General features: G+C 34.6%; 1 protein-coding gene and 2 non-coding genes across 5 annotated transcripts in view; 2 read left to right on the top strand and 1 right to left on the bottom strand.

Annotated features, from left to right (window-relative positions):
- Nucleotides 1-260: 260 nt before the first annotated feature.
- LOC111643546 (small nucleolar RNA U3) lies at nucleotides 261-475 on the bottom strand. Its single transcript, XR_002759714.2, has one exon. It is a non-coding gene; the product is annotated as a small nucleolar RNA U3 (small nucleolar RNA).
- Nucleotides 476-3,085: 2,610 nt separating this feature from the next.
- Nucleotides 3,086-3,300, top strand: LOC111643545 (small nucleolar RNA U3). The gene has a single exon (XR_002759713.2). It is a non-coding gene; the product is annotated as a small nucleolar RNA U3 (small nucleolar RNA).
- Nucleotides 3,301-7,763: 4,463 nt separating this feature from the next.
- The window catches only part of LOC106641408 (solute carrier family 2, facilitated glucose transporter member 1), a 52,299-nt gene continuing 40,628 nt past the window's right edge, over nucleotides 7,764-19,434 (top strand). For 2 of the 3 annotated variants that reach the window (XM_089593643.1, XM_089593642.1), the window contains exons 1-3: nucleotides 7,764-8,080; nucleotides 11,043-11,090; nucleotides 12,711-12,894. In XM_089593643.1, coding sequence (XP_089449769.1) covers nucleotides 8,067-8,080; nucleotides 11,043-11,090; nucleotides 12,711-12,894 — 246 coding nt within the window. In that variant the 5' untranslated portion in view covers nucleotides 7,764-8,066. The remainder of the gene's footprint in view (nucleotides 8,081-11,042; nucleotides 11,091-12,710; nucleotides 12,895-19,434) is intronic. The other variant, XM_089593644.1, reaches the window with a different exon arrangement.

Below are 19,434 nucleotides of genomic sequence, written 5' to 3'. Positions count from 1 at the left end.
CACTCCCATGCGACCATACATCAGACACACATGCAACTGATTGGCTCCAGCTTACAAAATGACGTCATGATTCATTTACAAAAGTAACATACTTACCCTTTTTATTTTTTTTGTACAAAAGTAATAAATCCTTACAAAAATGAAGCCTTATAAAAAAAACCATAGCCATTACTAGTGAATGCAATAGATTAAATGTGCTAGAGGAATCTCAACCTTTTAGTGGGAAATGTGGATTATGATTGATGAAATTTATTAAGGCAGCCACTCAGCTTGCCCTTCCTTCCAGGCCTTCTCTACGGAGTAGAAAAGGTGAACGATCATCGATGACTGGATTTCCGAGAAAATCGGGATTCCGAGTCGTCCTCACGCTCAGGAAGGAGGGCTACACCTCCTCATCGTGGTTGCATCGACTCCTACTTTGGGTAGAGAGTCTGTGAAGATATACTACAGAAATGATCCTGTGAAGTATGATCTTAATAATTTCGAGCCATACGCTACCTTTTATAAGCGTAGAAAGTTAAATCACTATCGGGTAAGCCGTTTCTGGCAACTTAACCATCTACTGGATGAGTCGAGGTACTACGCTCAAGAGTGAGAGAGATAAAGCGTGCGTGACTCAACTTTGTGCAGCGCCTAAATTGAAATGCGTATACTTATGGAGTGTATATTATATACGCAAGTTAAACATGCATCTATATTTTTTTCATTAAAATTTTAAAACGTTCATATTCTACGAGATTTACTTTGTGAAATTAATTTTTTTCATTAAAATTTGAAAACGTTCACATTCTACGAGACTTACTTTAATTGTAAAATTCAAATAAAGTAAGTCGGGAAGCGTTACATTTGAAGTTGGCAAAAAACAAATTGTTCATCTTAGGACTTGAAAAATTAACAACTGTTTTTTTTTGAGGCTACTATCCTGATTTCAACCAAGTGTACTTCTGTACGTTACACAAATACAAGAGAAAAAAAGTCTTTTTTTTTTGGAAGAGATACAATAAAATAAATAAAACTATCTTAATAGTTTAGGAAAAATTACGTAGGAATTAATGTAGGAGTCAGCAGGGCTCCCGTGGGGCCTTATCAATTAAAATTGTCCACCCAGATTTTTCTCATGTATTTTTATTAGTTGAACACGATTATCGAAGTCAGATTTCCATAACATTTACACATCAATAATTATTAACAATTTTTATTGACAAATTTTAGAATTTTGGTAAAACAAAAATTTATTTATATTCTTTGGCTCATTTCAAGCAATAAAGGTTTTGTGCAACTTTTCTCTATGTGACATACTTTTTCAGTAAAAAATTCGCAAACTTTTGAAAGACTGGAATTTTGTGATTTGTCTTTGTTAATATCTTCATTGTTAAAACTATTTTTATTAACTCTACAGGGCCTAATTTTTTTTATTGACTATTGCACTTAAGGTGGCTCCAGTGGCCTCAATGTTAAAATTATAAATAACCTAACCGAGGTTAATAAAATTGAATGATATTTTTTGAATGCCCATCTTTCTATTCGCATAAAAAAAAATTAAGGTTGACGATGAAAATTGTAAGAAATCATGCTTACAAAATCGTAGTTTTAAGACGGGTTAGATAGGAAATGCAAGCTTACGCGATATACAACATACTGCTGCACTTATATAAATAACCCGTAAGGTGTAAAAAATATACTATCTTGTATATATTATTACGCAGTTTTCGATGACATGAGAAAAGTGTCTTGTTATCGAACAAAATCTTTAAATAATCGGAGACTAAGTATACAGTTGCGAGTGCAAGTCAGCTCTCAGCTGTCTGCATTCTGCAGAGTACATATATATAGGTATGACTACTCTTGAACTTAGGAGCGTACCGTAACAGTTCATCAATTAGGGCACCATAAAACTTTTTTTGTTTTTTTATATTTACTCACTAAAGTAACAGATAAAATGTAGAATATGACTTACAACAGTCTCTACGATAATTTTATACCATATTTTAAAGAAAATAATGATTAATTTTTAGTCTCCCCATTTTGATACGGCACTAGGCGCTGGAGCCACCTATTAAGAAGTCTATCACTTTTATAATTGTAAAAAAATATTTATTCAAGTATTGAATTGTGCATGAGCTTACTGCTGTATGTTACCCATCATGGTCTGTGTAGGTACATACTTATACATATAGAAATAATACTAATAATAATAGTACATACAGTATAGAAAGAATAACAAAAAATGCCGCTTGAAAAATGCACCAACGAGCATAACAAAGTAATAATAAATACAAGATTTTTATAGTAAAAAAAAGTAAAACAGCAAAAAGATTTATATGAAAGTATGTTCTTCAAAACTCATCTCAAAAAGTGCCTAGTCATATCTTTCGTTGAAAGTGTGATAAGTACTTATAAATTAATTTCAAATGTATATTTAATTACATACGTATATTTTCATACTTTTTTCGATTCAGTAAATTCCATAGAACACAGATCCAAGTTCTAAATAGGGTCCATCATAAGGAGGACCAAAAATCGGTGGGGTTGGGGTATACACATCCCAATTGATTTTTTGTTCGAAAGTTGGACTTAGGTTCGGACCCTATTTAGAACTTGGATCTCTGTTCTATGGAATTTACTGAATCGGAAAAAGTGTGAAAATATACGTGTATAATTAAATATACATTTTCAAGTCCTAAGATGAACAATTTGTTTTTTGCCAACTTCAAATGTAACGCTTCCCGACTTACTTTATTTGAATTTTACAATTAAAGTAAGTCTCGTAGAATGTGAACGTTTTCAAATTTTAATGAAAAAAATTAATTTCACAAAGTAAATCTCGTAGAATATGAACGTTTTAAAATTTTAATGAAAAAAATATAGATGCATGTTTAACTTGCGTATATAATATACACTCCATAAGTATACGCATTTCAATTTAGGCGCTGCACAAAGTTGAGTCACGCACGCTTTATCTCTCTCACTCTTGAGCGTAGTACCTCGACTCATCCAGTAGATGGTTAAGTTGCCAGAAACGGCTTACCCGATAGTGATTTAACTTTCTACGCTTATAAAAGGTAGCGTATGGCTCGAAATTATTAAGATCATACTTCACAGGATCATTTCTGTAGTATATCTTCACAGACTCTCTACCCAAAGTAGGAGTCGATGCAACCACGATGAGGAGGTGTAGCCCTCCTTCCTGAGCGTGAGGACGACTCGGAATCCCGATTTTCTCGGAAATCCAGTCATCGATGATCGTTCACCTTTTCTACTCCGTAGAGAAGGCCTGGAAGGAAGGGCAAGCTGAGTGGCTGCCTTAATAAAATTGAACAATCATGATTAGATATAAGATCAATATGATGATGCCAGCTCACGATCGTTGAATGAATTCAGTGCCTATCATGCATCAGATCTGTGGTATCAGAGTGGTTGTTATGAACAACAAAATTTGTTAGCATTAAATTATATTGTTCTACTGCAGTGTTTCTCTTTGTGATAAATTTTACTAGAGTTTTGCATGCCTTATTTTAAATGTGATATTTGGTTAATCCTTGAAAACGATTATAATCTAAATATCAACAATTCAATCGAACGAAGGATGTTAAACATTTTAAAATTATTTTTCATGCGTAGACAATCAAAATTGCAATTAGGGTGTAGAGAAAAAAAGTAAGAAGCAATGAATCAAAAAATAAATATTACTTACCCCTTTCGACTGCAACAAAGATTTTTAGCCTGGTTTTTCATACATTTTTATACATTACAAAGCTTCAAAGCGTTACTTCTATGAAGTCAAATCATATTACAAACTAAATTAGAAAAATTATTCATACATACATTTATTAAATTAACTTTTAAGAATTCTTTCGTGTCTGACCAGCTTTTGGAAGATTTCTAAATGTATTTTTTCTTTCAGCACTAAGTCGTCTTATTTTAAATCAGAAAACCTCTGTCAGTCATCCAACAGACGTTCGGTTAAAAAAGCTGTTTAAAAATAAAGCTGTATACTTACGTTAAAAATATTATTAGCTCCCTTGTTAGCTCTAGACAATCGTATTTTATACTTACTGTTCTCACGCATTACAGACATGATTTGTGTATTATGCTATAGTTGCATAACAAAATTTTGTCTTAACATTACATATAGATTGGACTTTTTCTGTGTATGTCAGACTTGGGCCTGGATACTTTAAAAATTTTTTTTAAGTATAAATGCATCATTTGTGGTAACAAAAATTTCTTTAAACACTGTTTACAACTTAGTACTTTACATAAAAAAATTTCAGCAAAAACAACGCATTAAGAAGAAATGAACAAAAAGAAAAAACGAAATAAATAAAAATACAAAAGAAATGAATTAAAAAAAAAGAAAAACGAAAAAAACAGAATGAAATAGTAAAAGTTACTTCTCTTATATAACATATAGTTTATTGCTTCTATCTGAAAGAAGTAAAGAAAAAATGCGCTCAGTACTGTTATTTGACCATTGATGACTAAAAAAATATTACAGCAAAAAAATTTCTTTTTTTGTTAAAAAAAAAAACAAAAAAAAAAAAAAAATCTAATCTTCAAAGTGTAGTCGCATAAAAAAAATTACTGTGCCCAAATCTGGGTACATCTCAATATACATATATCGCAAATAATATACGTGGCGTACGTGGTAGCGACGAAGCGGTACTGACGCAACATGTGCACAGTATACATAATACAGACGTCGATGGCGCGCTTTTTATAAATACGGATCACGCGACGATCGTTGAAGGCGTTGAAGCGCACGACACGCAGAAGCAACTCTATACATTTACGTGCGTATATACCTGCACACACGTAAAGTAAATACGCGTTCATCCGTGGACTTTGTAAAATTAACAAATGTAGCTCTGACGTGTGTTAATAAGGAAACGTGACGGGGAGGCGTTTGCGGTGGGCTCGTCATTTGTATATAATATACCCTGTTCGATTGAACGATCGACAACGCGATCGTGAACTATTGTAGTACATATATGCTTACTTATTATACTGTACAGTCTTTGATCACGAAATCGAGACCACCGCGTCCCTTTTTTTCTTTAGATACACTCACTCGACTTTGCTCCCGCGGTGGCGCCTTATTGTGGCGTGGTTGGCTCCAATTGAGCGTTTTTTTATTGTTAAATCGCTCGATGCGCTACAATGAAATTGGTGATGGTCATACTGTGTATTCGCATATGCTTTGATTTTTTTCCAAGCGGAAAATTATTTCGATTTCCGTCGGGAAGAATTGTTTCATCGCGTCTATATACTTACAAAGTTGTCGTTCGCCGTTTACGTCGTAGATACAAACAGTTGATAGTCTTGATCGTGGTATTTACTCAAACGGCTAAATAATACTCCATATCCTCAATAAGTAAATAAAAATTATTTTTTACATAAACACTGATTAAAAATGAATTGTAGAACTTCTTCAACTTGTTAATTTATATTTATAAAATAGTGTTAATTGTTTTTATACACAACGATATTTCAAACAATTATTACCGTAGTTTGCATTATCACACTGAAAAAAATGTCATTAATCCAAAATAACGTTTATGTAAGTATAATTAAAAAATATTTATAAAACCAAAATAAATGTATGTTTACATCTATCATATATTTGTTGTAAAGAAACTATTTGTTTGATTTAAATTTTTTATTATTAGATTTAAATAATTATTTATATGAATTAAATAAATGTATACTTAAATTCATCAACTATAACGTTATAAAGAAATTATTTATTTTATTTAAATTACTTATTTAGTTTGAATAAATATTTATGTAAATAAAATAAATGTATATTGAAATGTATCAAATATTACGTTATTAAGAAATTATTTATTTGATTTAAATTAATATGATTCAATTTGAATACATATTTGTATAAATGAAATAAATGTATATTGAAATGTATCAAATATTAGGTTATAGAGAAATCATTTAGTGAATTTAAATTATTATTATTTCATTTGAATATATATTTGTATGAGTAAAATAAACATAAGTTTGAATCTATGAAATATTACCTAATAAAGAAATTTTTTATTTTATTTTAATTATTATTATTATTATTTGATTTGAATAAATATTCATTTTATTTAAATAAAAATTTTTTTCGCGTTAAAAGAAACGTACATTTGGCTTGACGAAATTTTTTTTTTCAGTACATACACATAAGTATATGTTTCACAAACTTCCCGACGTTTGCCGTGCTCTAATGTACATTTTGCGTCATTTGCGCGATGTTTATGAACACTCGTATATTTATACACCCCACGTTTACACTGTAAATAATAGTATGTGCTCACGAAGACAATAAAATTAAACGTGGCGACGCTTTGAGGAGCCGAACGTGTGCTACGGTTGTCTAACTTGTAAATTGTAAGAACTTTACTCTTGTTGATAGTTTTCCTTGTATAAATCAATTGCTGGCCGATAATCGTTGCGGTCGAGTGAACAGTACGGTACGTGCTTTACGTTTTATGCGCTCAATCGTTTAGTACGTAATTAGGCTTTTGCGGCAGGAAAAAATATTCGTGATGTTGGAAAATAATGCTCTTTATGGTACATCACTTTGTTTATTGATACAAATTTATTGCACCGACCAAAATATATTTTTTTTATATACTTATACCTGTATAGATAAATTTTTTTCTTGAAAAAGAGAATAATTTTCACTGAAGCCATTTACTCGTTAAATTATTATAAAAAAAAAAAAATAGTGGACTATAAAATAAAACAATTGTTGCTAAAACCATCAGCAAGAGTTTTTACAAAATAGATCTGAACTTTACGATGAAATCATTTTGTTGATTAGTTTATCCTCGATTTGAACAAAAAATCGAAAATCGAATTACTTTATTTTAATTTTGTGGGGCACAGTTAAAACGATGCACGACAATTAGTATCGAGAGGTTCAATGATTTTATCAAGATGCAATAGACTAGAGTGAAACCCTCTACAAGAATTATTTATAATATTTTTAACCAAAAACTTTGTTATCGATAAAGTTTCAACCCTTAATACAAGCAATTAATTTAGGCTCGTTTTTCACTAATGAAAAAAAATTTTTTGGTAGAAAAAACTGTAAAAATCCACACAGTTTTCCGACACTTTGAATGACTCTTGTTTAAAAGTTTTTCAACTTTGTCTACACACTGAGAAAATCGTTGAACCCCCTTGCTCATAGGAGCAAATGAGAACCAATCAATCCGTCACCGGAAAATACACACAAGTCACGTCTAAAACGCAAAAAAAAAAAAAAAAAAAAAAAAAAAAAAAGAACCACGTAGTATCATCGCAACCCATCATATAATATACCTACATGTATCTCCTACGCGTAAACTCGAAAAAACGCGTTACGAAATAGCTTGGAGCGGCAAAAAAAACGTCACAGCCACGAAAATAAAAACCTCACCGCATATACGTACACGAAACGGCATAGTGTCCAGGGGGAGGCTCGTCCTCGCGGAGCTTGCGCGGCGTCGCGTCTCCGCGAGATCATCGGTCGCGCGTTAAAATTAAATCTAGCCGGGGCCGCTCTTCTGCCGATATCCACCGACGCCCGCAGCCGTCTCGCTTTCTCTCGGCTCGCGCGCTACGCGGTGGGAAAAAGCTCGCGCGTCGTCCTCTGGCTTCAGTCTCAAGTGCATTCGCCGCCCGCGCGGCTGCACCTCTCGTTCATCCTCATCTCCTTACCTTTTCTTTTTTTTTTTCTTCTTCTCTTCCTTTCTTTTTGGTTGTTTGTACACAATAACCACCCTCTTGCTCGTTCACGCTTGCACGCGCACAACAAATTTCAGTGTTTACAAAGAGACGGTGCCCCATCGCGATACGTACTTGTCACTTTCTCCCCTGTAAGTTCGCGTCGGGGAGAACCTACACCACCGAGTGCTCGAGGATCCGTTGTCGTGCGCATTGTATAGTCTCTCGCTGAAGAAGAGAAAAGCCGAGAATCTTCGTCGTGGTCAAAGACAAGTCGAGGTGAAGGAAGGTTGTCGGGGTGTCGAAACGAGTTTGGTCCATCACCAAAGCGGGAGCTGAGCTAACAACGCACGCGGATGCAGCACGTGAGGTATGTTGATGCGCACTTCGGAGCACGGCCAACCTTTTTTTTTTTCTTTTTGGTAGACATATGTACGTACACCTCTAGTGATCATCGTTACGAGGAAGGGGTGGGTCTATTTTTTTTTTAGGAGAGGGAGAGTAAATGAAGAAAAAAAAAAAAAAATGATGAACATACTGTTGCACAAACAAACGCCGATCGGAGCCAATGCCGCGCTTGTAACGCGTGCCTCTGAGCTAGTTACCTATTTTTTTTTCTCTCTCTCTTTCAACGCCGCACCATCGACAGAGTGGCATTTTACGTTTTATAGAGCGGCCGGTTTCTCGTCGTTCGTTCTGCTGATTCCACAGCTGATGAAGATAATGGATTCTATTTTCCCCATTTCTAAATCAACCCGAGTTATTTTTGGCAGAGTATAGAGATGGAAAAAAAAAAAAAAACCACCGATATACTGGCAATGCCGATTTGCGTATACTATATACGGCAAATAGTTGTGCGAATTACTAATGCGGTTAAAATTAGTCGGTTTTATTTCGGGCATGCGCGCGATAAAACGTTTGCGCGAAGGCTAGATCTTTTTTCTTCTTCTTCTTCTTCTTCTTCTGCGATTACGAGCGTGCACGTGACACAGTTTGAAAGAGTGAAAAGGAAAAAAAAAAAACGGTTCTGCACGCAAGCTCCTCGGGTGTATGGGGAAAAAAAAAAACTAAACGCGAACTTAATTGCTCGCCACGTACACACACACGCGCGTGCACGGTGATGCCGTTCTCGTCGATGAATATGCGAAACGACAAGCGTGTCAAGTTCGAAAAACAATTCGATCAGTTCTGCTGCTGATGGTCGGCAAGTTCGCGCCAATTGGTCGTTCGTTGGGTGGCGCATCTATTTGCATGCGCATCCGTGACCGGAAAATAAAAGAAAATCATCTTCCAACGACTTTGACAGAAAAATACGGCTGGAAGAAAAAAAATAAATAAATAATCACTGGGACGACGTGGACGCGTTTTTCTCGCGTTGAAACGCCGTGCCAACTTTAATGACGACAAACACGAGGCGCGACATTTGCGTCTCTGTCTTTGGGTTTGACGCGCAAAGTCAGGTGGGTGCATGGACGGGGAAGTTTTTGTTAACCGGATTACGTAAAAGAAGACAAAAAAAAAAAAAAAACAGCGAATGAAGTTTAATATTGGTAATGCGCATTTCGACGGGGAATCCCCTGATTTTCCTTTTTCGGCAGACTGTATGGGGGTGCAAAAATCATTTGTCGTACAAAAATTCTCTTACACAATTGTAAATATGAATTTACGGACTAATATCGATGATTGTCCGGAGTTTACGATTTGATTAATGCGTGTACATCGAGAATATCTGGATACTTGCTCAGTTAACATCTTTTTCGATTGGCGATATTTGATGCGTGCTATAAAAATTGCATCCATTCACTGCCGACTACCGATCGATAGTCGGTATCCTCCTTTGATTTTTATCGAGTGCTCTCGTTGTAAACGGTCAATTTTATATATTTTTGGGGACACGTTTTGTATAAAAAGGCTGGTGTTTACTTGTTATTCAATGAGTATAGGCAAAATAAACAACAAAAACCGTGCACGCGCTAACAACGTTGAAAAATAAGAAAAATAATTTTAAACAACATTCGGTGGCAGTGAGAAAACGAGACACGTGGCGTTGCAGCTATATGCGTACAGGAATCGGTCATAGTGGCACACACGCGGCGCCACGACTTGCCGTCGCTCTAAATATAACAGCAGTGATATACACCTAAAACACACGTTGTTTCTGAAGCGTCGAATAAATTTTGTTCAAAAATATTTGTTAATAATTTGCGTACTCGTAACTCTTACAACAATGAGGTGTGGTGACAGTATAATGGTGAGAAAAAAAAATGTATTTGTTTTGTATTAAATTTTTTTACGGAAGTAAAAACTCGATTGATAATGGACAAGATGAATAGGATGTAGCATGTAATTATTCTAGTTTTTTTTTTTTTTTTTTTTTTTCATTTAGTCCATTTGTCAAAAATAATAAAAATTTATTATAAACTTTTGTTAAAAATCTAGAACGTAAAATATTTTTAAAAAACTAATAAAAAAAGCACATAAAAAGGTATGAAAATAAAAAAAAAGATCGATCGGCGAAAAAGGCTCGCCCATCAACCACAAGCTAGTTACCATTGGCGAGGAGCTTGCAGAGACAGAGAGAGGGTGTACAAGATAGCGGGACATAATTAAGCCTCGTAATTGCTCCATCAGGATTTGCTTATTAGATCAGCCACCGACAGCCGGAGGGTGCGAAGTAGATCTATATATATATATATTACCCATCTTAGCTGCCACCGTCGTTACACTTCGCGATGCTGTAAAGTGATGGCTTACCAGCTTCAACGTTGCTTGGCGCAATCGAATTATTCTATTTTTTCATTTTCGAGGATTAACTAAATAATATGGTATGTCTACGGTGTTTCCAGTACCCCCGCCGTTTTCAGGGAAAAGGTCTCATGTATACCGCTAAAGGCTAAAGGCTGTGAACGCGCGTCTGACCGTACACGACTCTTTCTACTTGCTGTCTGATAACACTTGTGTATAATATACTAGGGTGAATTCAAAATGATGTTCCCTCGTTTTTTATTTATGTATATTGAATAAAAGTTTAAAAAAAAAAATGTTGTTAAGTAAACTTTGGTTTTGTGAACATATAGTTTGAATGAAAAAATAATCTCTATTTTAAAAGAGGATGAAAAAAAAAAAAAAAAATGATTACAGCTTTTTTCCTTCATTCTTTGCGATCACAAGCGTAAGGTTTGCATATACGTAAAACAATAAATACGCTTTTAAACAAAGTCTATTTGAAAAAAAAAATTTTTGTTTTTATGAAAATTTTCTTAATTTTTTTAATTTTTTTGTTGAAAAAACGATGCATTTTCTGAAATTTTCTCCGTAAATTCGACTTGCAGGCAGGATTCTCCGGATAATGCTGCCTGGTACCGAATTATGAACCAAAGGTAATATATAACTTTCAAAGGTAATGCTTAATCTCATATGACTCTCCTAACTCAACGATATATTGCACTCTTACCATATTAACTTACTTACTCTTGTCAAAAATAATTAGATTTCCTGGTGCTTTTTACTGCGCATTATACAAAAATCAATTAAAAATATAATTTTTAAAAATGTGTTTATTTTCCGAAACCCAAGTCAATTTCAGAAAACGCATTAGTTATTTTCAAACTAAAATAATGCAAATGAAGAAAAAGTAGCCATTACTCACGAGTTGCAAGCTCAAAAAGCATAGGTGACGTTTAGTGAGATGGAAAATGTATGCTCCCTTTTTTTTTTCACTATCAGCAAACAAAAATTTCTCACTAATCACACTTTTCGTTACCCATTCGGCCACATCGCGGAGAAAACTTGTCATCAGGTGACTGACCTTGATCATCGGCCAATATTCGCGCGACAGCGCACTAGCGAACGCGCCACTCGCGCTAGCGATTTCCTGTCCGAGCGGAGGTGCGAGACGCTCTCCTTCCTCTCGAGTCATCGGGGGGGTATTTTCAACAAATTCTCGATGCTTGTGCGCTCACGTGTACTATATTTTGCACTTTGTCTCGCGATGCCAGCGACGAGACACCTTGTTTCTTTCGAATGGATTGTTAATCGCCTTTTATTGTTTAGGTACGATGGTGCGAACTTCTGTTTGATAAACATGCGTGCAGACTTTTGTAAAAATTTAATTACAACTACAATGGGCATAATTGTTTCACAAACACTTTTTCGAGTACTCAAATCGTTTTTTTTTTTTACTGGGAACATTTTTGTTTATTAATTATAACGTGATACTCAATAAAACACATTTTTACCAAAAAAAATTTCAGTACTAATTTAGAATGTGAAGCTTATTATCGAGTATTTGTTTGAATTTTTTCAAAAGTATATTACACTGTGATGCTTTTTTACTCTAAATATTTTTCCGTCCCAAAATATTCATTATTTTTGTTCCAAAAAATTTCGTTAAATATTTCATAACTATTAATAAAGAACAAAATATAAAGAATTTTCTAAAAGTGGAAAAAAACCATCCATACCCAATATCTGTAAAAAATTTAATTAATTTAAAAAAATTTATTTATTTAATGTATGACTTTTTTTTTCAATTCGACACCGCACATAATTTTAATAATATCCCACGAATGATAATAAAAAACCTACATTTATTGCAAGACAAACAAATTGCAATGACTCGTCGGCAAACTATATCCAAGCAACATCATGCAAGCCTCGATATATCCTCCCCTAGTGAAAACACATTGCCGTATAAATAGCCCAACAAACGCATCAGCACCCAAAATCGTGCGAGTACATTTTCATCCGTGAAAAAAAAACTCTCCTCATTCGGTTTCTTCAAAGAAACAAAAACATTTACCCCTCAATGACGGTATAATAGACGTCATCAATCAGGAGCTTGCAGCTCGTTGTATGGATTTTCTTTTCAATCAAAAAAAAAAAAAAAAAAAAAAAAAAGTAAATAACAATATTATTGCTTAAGCAAAATCTAGCAGTATTAAATATAAACCGACCTCGTATGAAATAAGTTGATTTTGATCTTTGAATTATTGATGCAGGATGGACGAGGAGGATTATGGGGAGGGCTTCATCGCGGAGTCGCACCCGCTGAGGCCGACTCATCTGAACGTGCCAATGGGCGGTAGCCGGGAGTCCAGGGCGCCGAGTATCAGTAGCAGTGTCACCGACATGGATGTGCCCATATACACACGCGAGACCACCGTACCCCTCACGGGGAAAACGGTAAGTGAATGTGTATTATTTAGGAAAAAAAAAAATTGATTCATCTATATTTTAATGTGGGCTACAAATACTTATAAATGTTTCATCAAAATTAAAAGTGTACATTTGATACTACTAGAAGTTTCGATACTGTTAGGTATTCATAGAATTTATTTTTTTTTATGACAAACAGTTAAAAAAACTATAGTAAAGACTACGCTTTAATAAATATGTTGGACTGATTCATTTTTTATTAAAGCAAAAATTTTAATTACAACGTACAGTACAGCTGTATTTATTGAAATTTACTATTTTTTTATTGTGCTTTGTCCTAAAATCTTGGGTAATAGTGGTTGGATAGTGAAAATTTTTTTTTATCGTTGTAAGTGTTGGGACAATTATTCAGGATACAGTTCAGAATAAATCGCATTTTTTTTTTTTTAAGATCTGTATTGGTATTTACGATATATAATAAAAAATTTTATGTCATTTTTTCAATGTTTTTGATCATTTTCTGCGATCTGGAGAAGTTGTTTAATTTCTAAAGACAAACAAACAGTTTCACTTCGAAACACTTATTAATTAATTTTCAATACAAAACACAAAAACAAAAAAAATCTTCTCTATTTGTACGATTTCAATCGTATTGAATTATTTATATATTTTCCTCTTTTTTGGAGAAAAAAAATAAGGCAAAAAGGATAATAACAACACACTAACTTTGATGTTCCAAAGTTATTAAGAACAAAAAAAAATATTAAATATTCTTTTAGCTCTTATATCGTAAGAACAAATAATGTTAAGCTGTAAAAATAAATTTAGTAAATACATTTAATAATTTTTTTAATTTATTCATTGATTTGTTATAAACAGTTTATTTGAACAATAGAAATTGTCCTAATATAAAATATTAACGCCAAAGTTATCCATGGCAATTGTTAGTTATAATAAATGTAAAAAAATTGAAATAAAAAATTCTGTGCGTAAAATTTTCGGAAATCAAAAAAGTAAAGTCAGAGTGACACCGTCAGATTATAAAATATATAAACGAAAGGAAGACCTCGTATTTATCTCAACTGGTAGGTACATCTCAACAATGACTCGACCGTAGTAAACACGCACGAGAGGATGCTAAGCTCAACTGATAGATGTCAGCACGATGTAAATTTTTTAATTAAATGTAATGTAATTAAATTTATGAAGAGAATTTATTCGTGCAAATTCGTACCAATGTTGAAACCTATCGTATGCACCTTTAATAATATTTTTATATGAGTAATATGAATATTGTCTTCCTCTTGTACTTTCACAACATTATTATTTGACAGGTGTGTTGATACACTCTTATCATGACCGGCTTGTTATAATAATTCATGCAAACGAGATAAAAATGTTATAAGTACAATTGTTATACATTTTGCAGTTTTTGTTCGGAACAAAAGATTATTGTTGTCCATTAGATTGGGTTCCTTCATGTTTTGGCAAAAGGTAACATCTCAAAGTACAATTAACAACTGAAAACTTCCTCACATTTAAGATTCATCTACTTTCCATCCTGTGGGCGAATTAAAAAATAGGAAAATATTTAGATAGGTACATATCTAGGGGAAAACAAACGAAAAAAATTAAAACACGTGCTCTATTATTAAACTAATCTGTAATCTCGAGAATTAATCTGTTTTGCTGGGACTTATGTATAACAACAAACAACACGTTGTTAAGTACCAATCGTAACATTATTAATTCAAATCCATTGGAATATAAGATAACGATAATACGAAGCAGCACATATATAGCGAGTTATTGGTTACGAAATGTTTTGCAAATTAAACTATACGCTCGTCAAACGACCCAATGACAAATGAATAAATTCCGTGGCTAATATGATCATCGAGGCGCACTGAAACAACGAGTGCACCGTCTAATCGCATCTGTGTACGCATATAGGTCGAGAAAACCAGATGTATCGAGAAAAATTTCAAGAGACACTGATCTATAACTTTTAATTTGGAACACTCGAACGGATTTTTATTGATGACAATTGAAGATTAACGAATAAAACTTATTATTTATCCAAAAATTATTGTCATCAAAAAAGGATGCGAAAAAAAATTATCGACCACCGATTTCATATGCACCATATATATATACGCTCTCCCTCATGTTTATCTTTGCCACTGTCTTTTATCTCCGTGTTGTCTTTGTATATACACACTTGGGGTAATAACTTACGTTTTTTTTTTTTTTTTTTTTTTTTTTTTTATGTGACCACCAACTTCATTTAAGATGAAATACACTTATCGTGTATGTGTATTATTCACACCGAGTCTCGGATAAAAACGATAACGACGAGCCCCTCCGCCGAGTCCACAACGACGGTCTTTGATGCTTACAAGTTGTTTTTCTTGGTAAAACAGCAATTTTTTTCTCAAAGATATTTCTTTTGAAATTCAATTTAATTTTTTTGCCTTCGTACATTAAAGGATGAAGTGCAACCGTTTAAAAATAAATCGTACTTATCACAATTCAAGATTATTGCGTGCGGGGTGACGAAAGTTTGTGGATTTTTCTGACGCAAGCCGCGGGTCGAGCCTCCAAATGTATATATAGCGCCTCTCGGCGCGAGAGCTAACGCAACGTTGGACGTTTCTTGCTTATCGTATGCGTATATATATATGTATGTATGCGTGAGAATCTCTTGGTATGCACTGACACTAATTAAAACCCTGTTTCTTGTCTTTTTCGTATTTAATCGGCTTTAACCGTTGGATGATGATGAAAATGTACACGTTACCACGAAAATCCAACTGCTTGTTGGAAAACGGGGTTTTGTAAAATTATACAGCTGTACAAGATGTATCAACGGATTTTTAAACATTGTGAATATTTTAACAAAATTTTTATTCGAGATATTTGAATTTCAGCATCTCTAAAATTAAAGCGTGATATTTTCAAACATTTCTTGTTTACCAAAAAAGGTCATTTACGATCATTTGAGATTTTTTCCGTGTGTGCAATGAGGTTTGAGAAAATTAAGTTTGGTACACTAAGAGAAAAAAAAAAAAAAAATTATAGAGGAACTCCAGCAAAAAATACCATTCCACACAGTTAATTGGATACAAGTCGGTGAAAACGAAAAAAATTATTATTTATAACATGAAAGGTATTTTAATAGTAAAAATTATAGTTTCAATAGTTATAATTATGGTTAGAACAGTAAAAATTTCCATGCTGGAGAGCAAAATTTACTAACCGATCCTTTTACGGTTCACCGTTCTAATAAACCGTTAAAAATAATAACTTTTCCCTTTTTTTCTTGTATTCGATTTACTGTGCGGTAAAACCAATGATATGCAATAAAAATCGCGTCATCAGAAAAAACAAATCATTTTATACGTAGGTATTTACCATATTTTCATATTTTATCTGAGGAATAAACGTTACTGTTGAGAAGAAAGCAAAAAGAATAACAATGACTTTCGTCTTTCAATCGTTTAATCGGGCACTCTCGCGTTATGTAACCACGTGGCGCAGACGGCTCTACTTTTCTACGCCGTACATACGATTGCCTCGTCATGTAAAACCTAAAAGAGATCAGACGGTCTTTAAATGGCAAGAGTGTAATCTCGTTAAAGGAGCCCTCCCCTCCTCCACCGCGTCAGGTGTTGTCGACACAATTTTTTTTCGATTCAACTTTTTTCTTTTTTCTTTTTCGCCACCGTCATCATCTTCCATACCCACCCGAAGCGCATTAAACTTCCCGTCTATTTTTACACTTTCCTCCCGACGCCCCAAAGCCCAAGTTACCTCTCCAAACAAGCGAATCTCGTGCAACACTTGTGGGGGAAAAAAAAGTAAAAATTCTATAGTTGAAAAATAAACCAAACGGAGATAAACCGCGAGGTGCCCCACCACCAATCCCCGCACCTCTGGGGCTTCTCGCGTGTACCCCTCCAGCGCTCCCCTCGATCCATGCGCGCCTCCCAAGGTCACAGCGTCCGAGCGTTTCGAGCTTTCCCGCCGCTGGCTCGTTCTCGCGTCCGATTGGCTGACGCCGGGTGGCTCGGCCGGGGGCTCGTCTTCTCCTCCACGCAGCTGATGTGGGTGTGCTCTCTCTCCACGCGATTGATTCTCTGTATAATTTTTTCCCGGTGCAGGTGGCAATATTTTTTTTTTTTTTACTGAGCAGGTGCTCATGCATCTTTTCCATGGTTGCGGTTGGTTCTGGTGACTTCCGAGGATCGGTATTCGCTTCGTTTCGACAGGGAGGAAATTCACCGGCGAGAATACAAATGAGAAGTGAAAGGCTTCTCTCTCTCTCTCTCTCTCTGGCATGTTTTATTCATGCGTGTACAAAATGGAAATGAACATTGTCTTTGGGAAAAAGAGAGACTCCCGATTTTCAATGTGGGTGTTTTTTTTTTTTTTTTTTTTTTTTTAAAGGGAAAAAGCTGGTTTTTCTTGGAGTTGATTAGAAGATTTTTTTCTTTCAAATTGAGACTTGATTTTTCAAAACTCGAATACGTAATTGGAAACGGGGATTGGTTTGAAATTGAATTTAAAATCGCCTGTATGACGCAACTTTTCTCGCGTATTGTAGCTTTGGATGGGTCGCGTATCGATTTCAACTCCAGGTTTTGATATTGCGCTTCCTCGTGTTTTTTTTTTTTTTCTATTTTATTTACTTTTTTACAGAGTTAATAATACAACGTGCTTTAAAATTTAAGGTCAATTTGGCCTTATTTGAGTATTTAACGTCTGTGATCTGGTGCGACGGATAATTTAACAATAACCCCTTATCTGTCCCTGCCAGTAATATTACTTTCAACTATCATTTTTATCCATTGATAATCATACAACCCGCACGTGTTAATACTTATTATTCTTTTCGTGTATGTTAATTAATAAAAATTTCAAAAAAAAATATGAACGTGGCCATTATAGGCATAACGAGTTCGTAAGAAATACTTACAACGGAGAGCGATCATCACGAGAATGGAAAATATAGGCATATTATGTATTGTATAAGGTACCGACTACGACATGTGTAATTTGGGATACATGAGAACCAACTCTTCGTCTCTTCCTAGTTTGTGTGTGTGTGTGTGTGTATACTAGCATGATGAGCATCACAACTCGTCACGCGGCTTTGGGTGCTTACGTTACGTGATCGGTAAGTGTCACGTGTTCGCTACGAACGAGCCTCTACATCCCCCTCTCTTCTCCTCCGCGTGCGAGTAAGTTATCCGTTTGACCGTCTATCAACCTATGTTTTCTGTGCACGCTGTTATCGTCGTTAATTTTTATTGACGTTTCGATGGTTACTCTGTACAAAACAAAAAAAAAAAAGGAAAAAATCGTTTGAACAAATCTGACGAAAGTGATGTTTTAAATTACCTCTAGTTCATTTTCAACCTATAGTTTTACATGAGTTTTTTTTTTCATCTTATGAAGAACAATTAATACATTTTTTTAACGTTGAGCAAAAAATTAGTACTATACGCAAAAAGATTAAATCGGTGATGTTACATATATGTTTTATTGTACTAGAAGAAAACTTTTTAATATCGTTTCTTAGTAAAAAAAACATCATTTCAATTTTTAGTAATAATTTTGAAGCACTAAACTTTACAAGCCTATGTAATTATAGATAAACGTTCGCATGTGTATATAAGACGAAATTCAAGAAATAAAGAAACTTACCTAATCAACCAAAAGGAAAAATGTTGTCCTTTCGCAGATAAACTTCTTGCATAAAAAACTTTTGTTGACCATAAAAAAGAAAAAAGAAAGAAGCGCCATTTTTCTCTTCTTCAAATAATGAGAACGACTCTATTTATCGCGTTCGATGAGATTTCTCCAGTTTTAGAGCCAAGTCAGTGGGACGAGAAATAGATCGAAGTGACAGTGATGAAAATAGGAATGAATAGCGTATGTGCAGCTGATTAATTCAAGAAAATTGAAAGATAATCAATATCTAGGACAATTAATTTTCAATGGTTTTTTTTGTAAATGATACGTTTCGACCTCCGACAGTTGCGTACAAATGTGCGAAGGATCATGCGATTACATACATGTTAAATTCAACCATAAATCTGTCACCCATAAATTATGGTACAAATAATCGAGGAAATTTTATTTTTTCAATGCCACACACCTCCTCGAAAGAGCCGTTTACCGCTCGTAGCGTCGCCGAGCGTTGAAATAAGTAAAAAATTCAACACGTCCGAAGCGAACGGACAAGATAAGAGAAGCGCAATAAATAACTACATTCAACGCCCCTCGCGCGCGTCCCTCGATTCAATAATTTTAAATTCCAAATCGGCCCATTATTCCTCGCAATATACCCGCACACCCATTATGTGTATACACTCGTCGACCACCGCATACAATCCGAAAAAAGCGAAAAAAAAAAAAAAAAAAAAAAAAAAAAAGGAAGGCGTGTGTGTTCCTCTGACGTAGGCGAGGGTGCCGCATGCAACGTCACAGCCGGCTCTCTTTTTGCGCCGCGCGCCAACGTATCGATCACAACGCGGGGCTGTAGGCCTCCCACGTGTGGTG

Source organism: Copidosoma floridanum, unplaced genomic scaffold, assembly GCF_036245765.1.
Source record: "Copidosoma floridanum isolate Cflo_tuat_1 unplaced genomic scaffold, Cflo_Japanese_pri ptg000020l, whole genome shotgun sequence".
In the NCBI taxonomy this organism is placed as follows: Eukaryota; Metazoa; Arthropoda; class Insecta; order Hymenoptera; family Encyrtidae; genus Copidosoma; species Copidosoma floridanum.
This window is presented reverse-complemented; position numbering and strand designations above follow the sequence as displayed.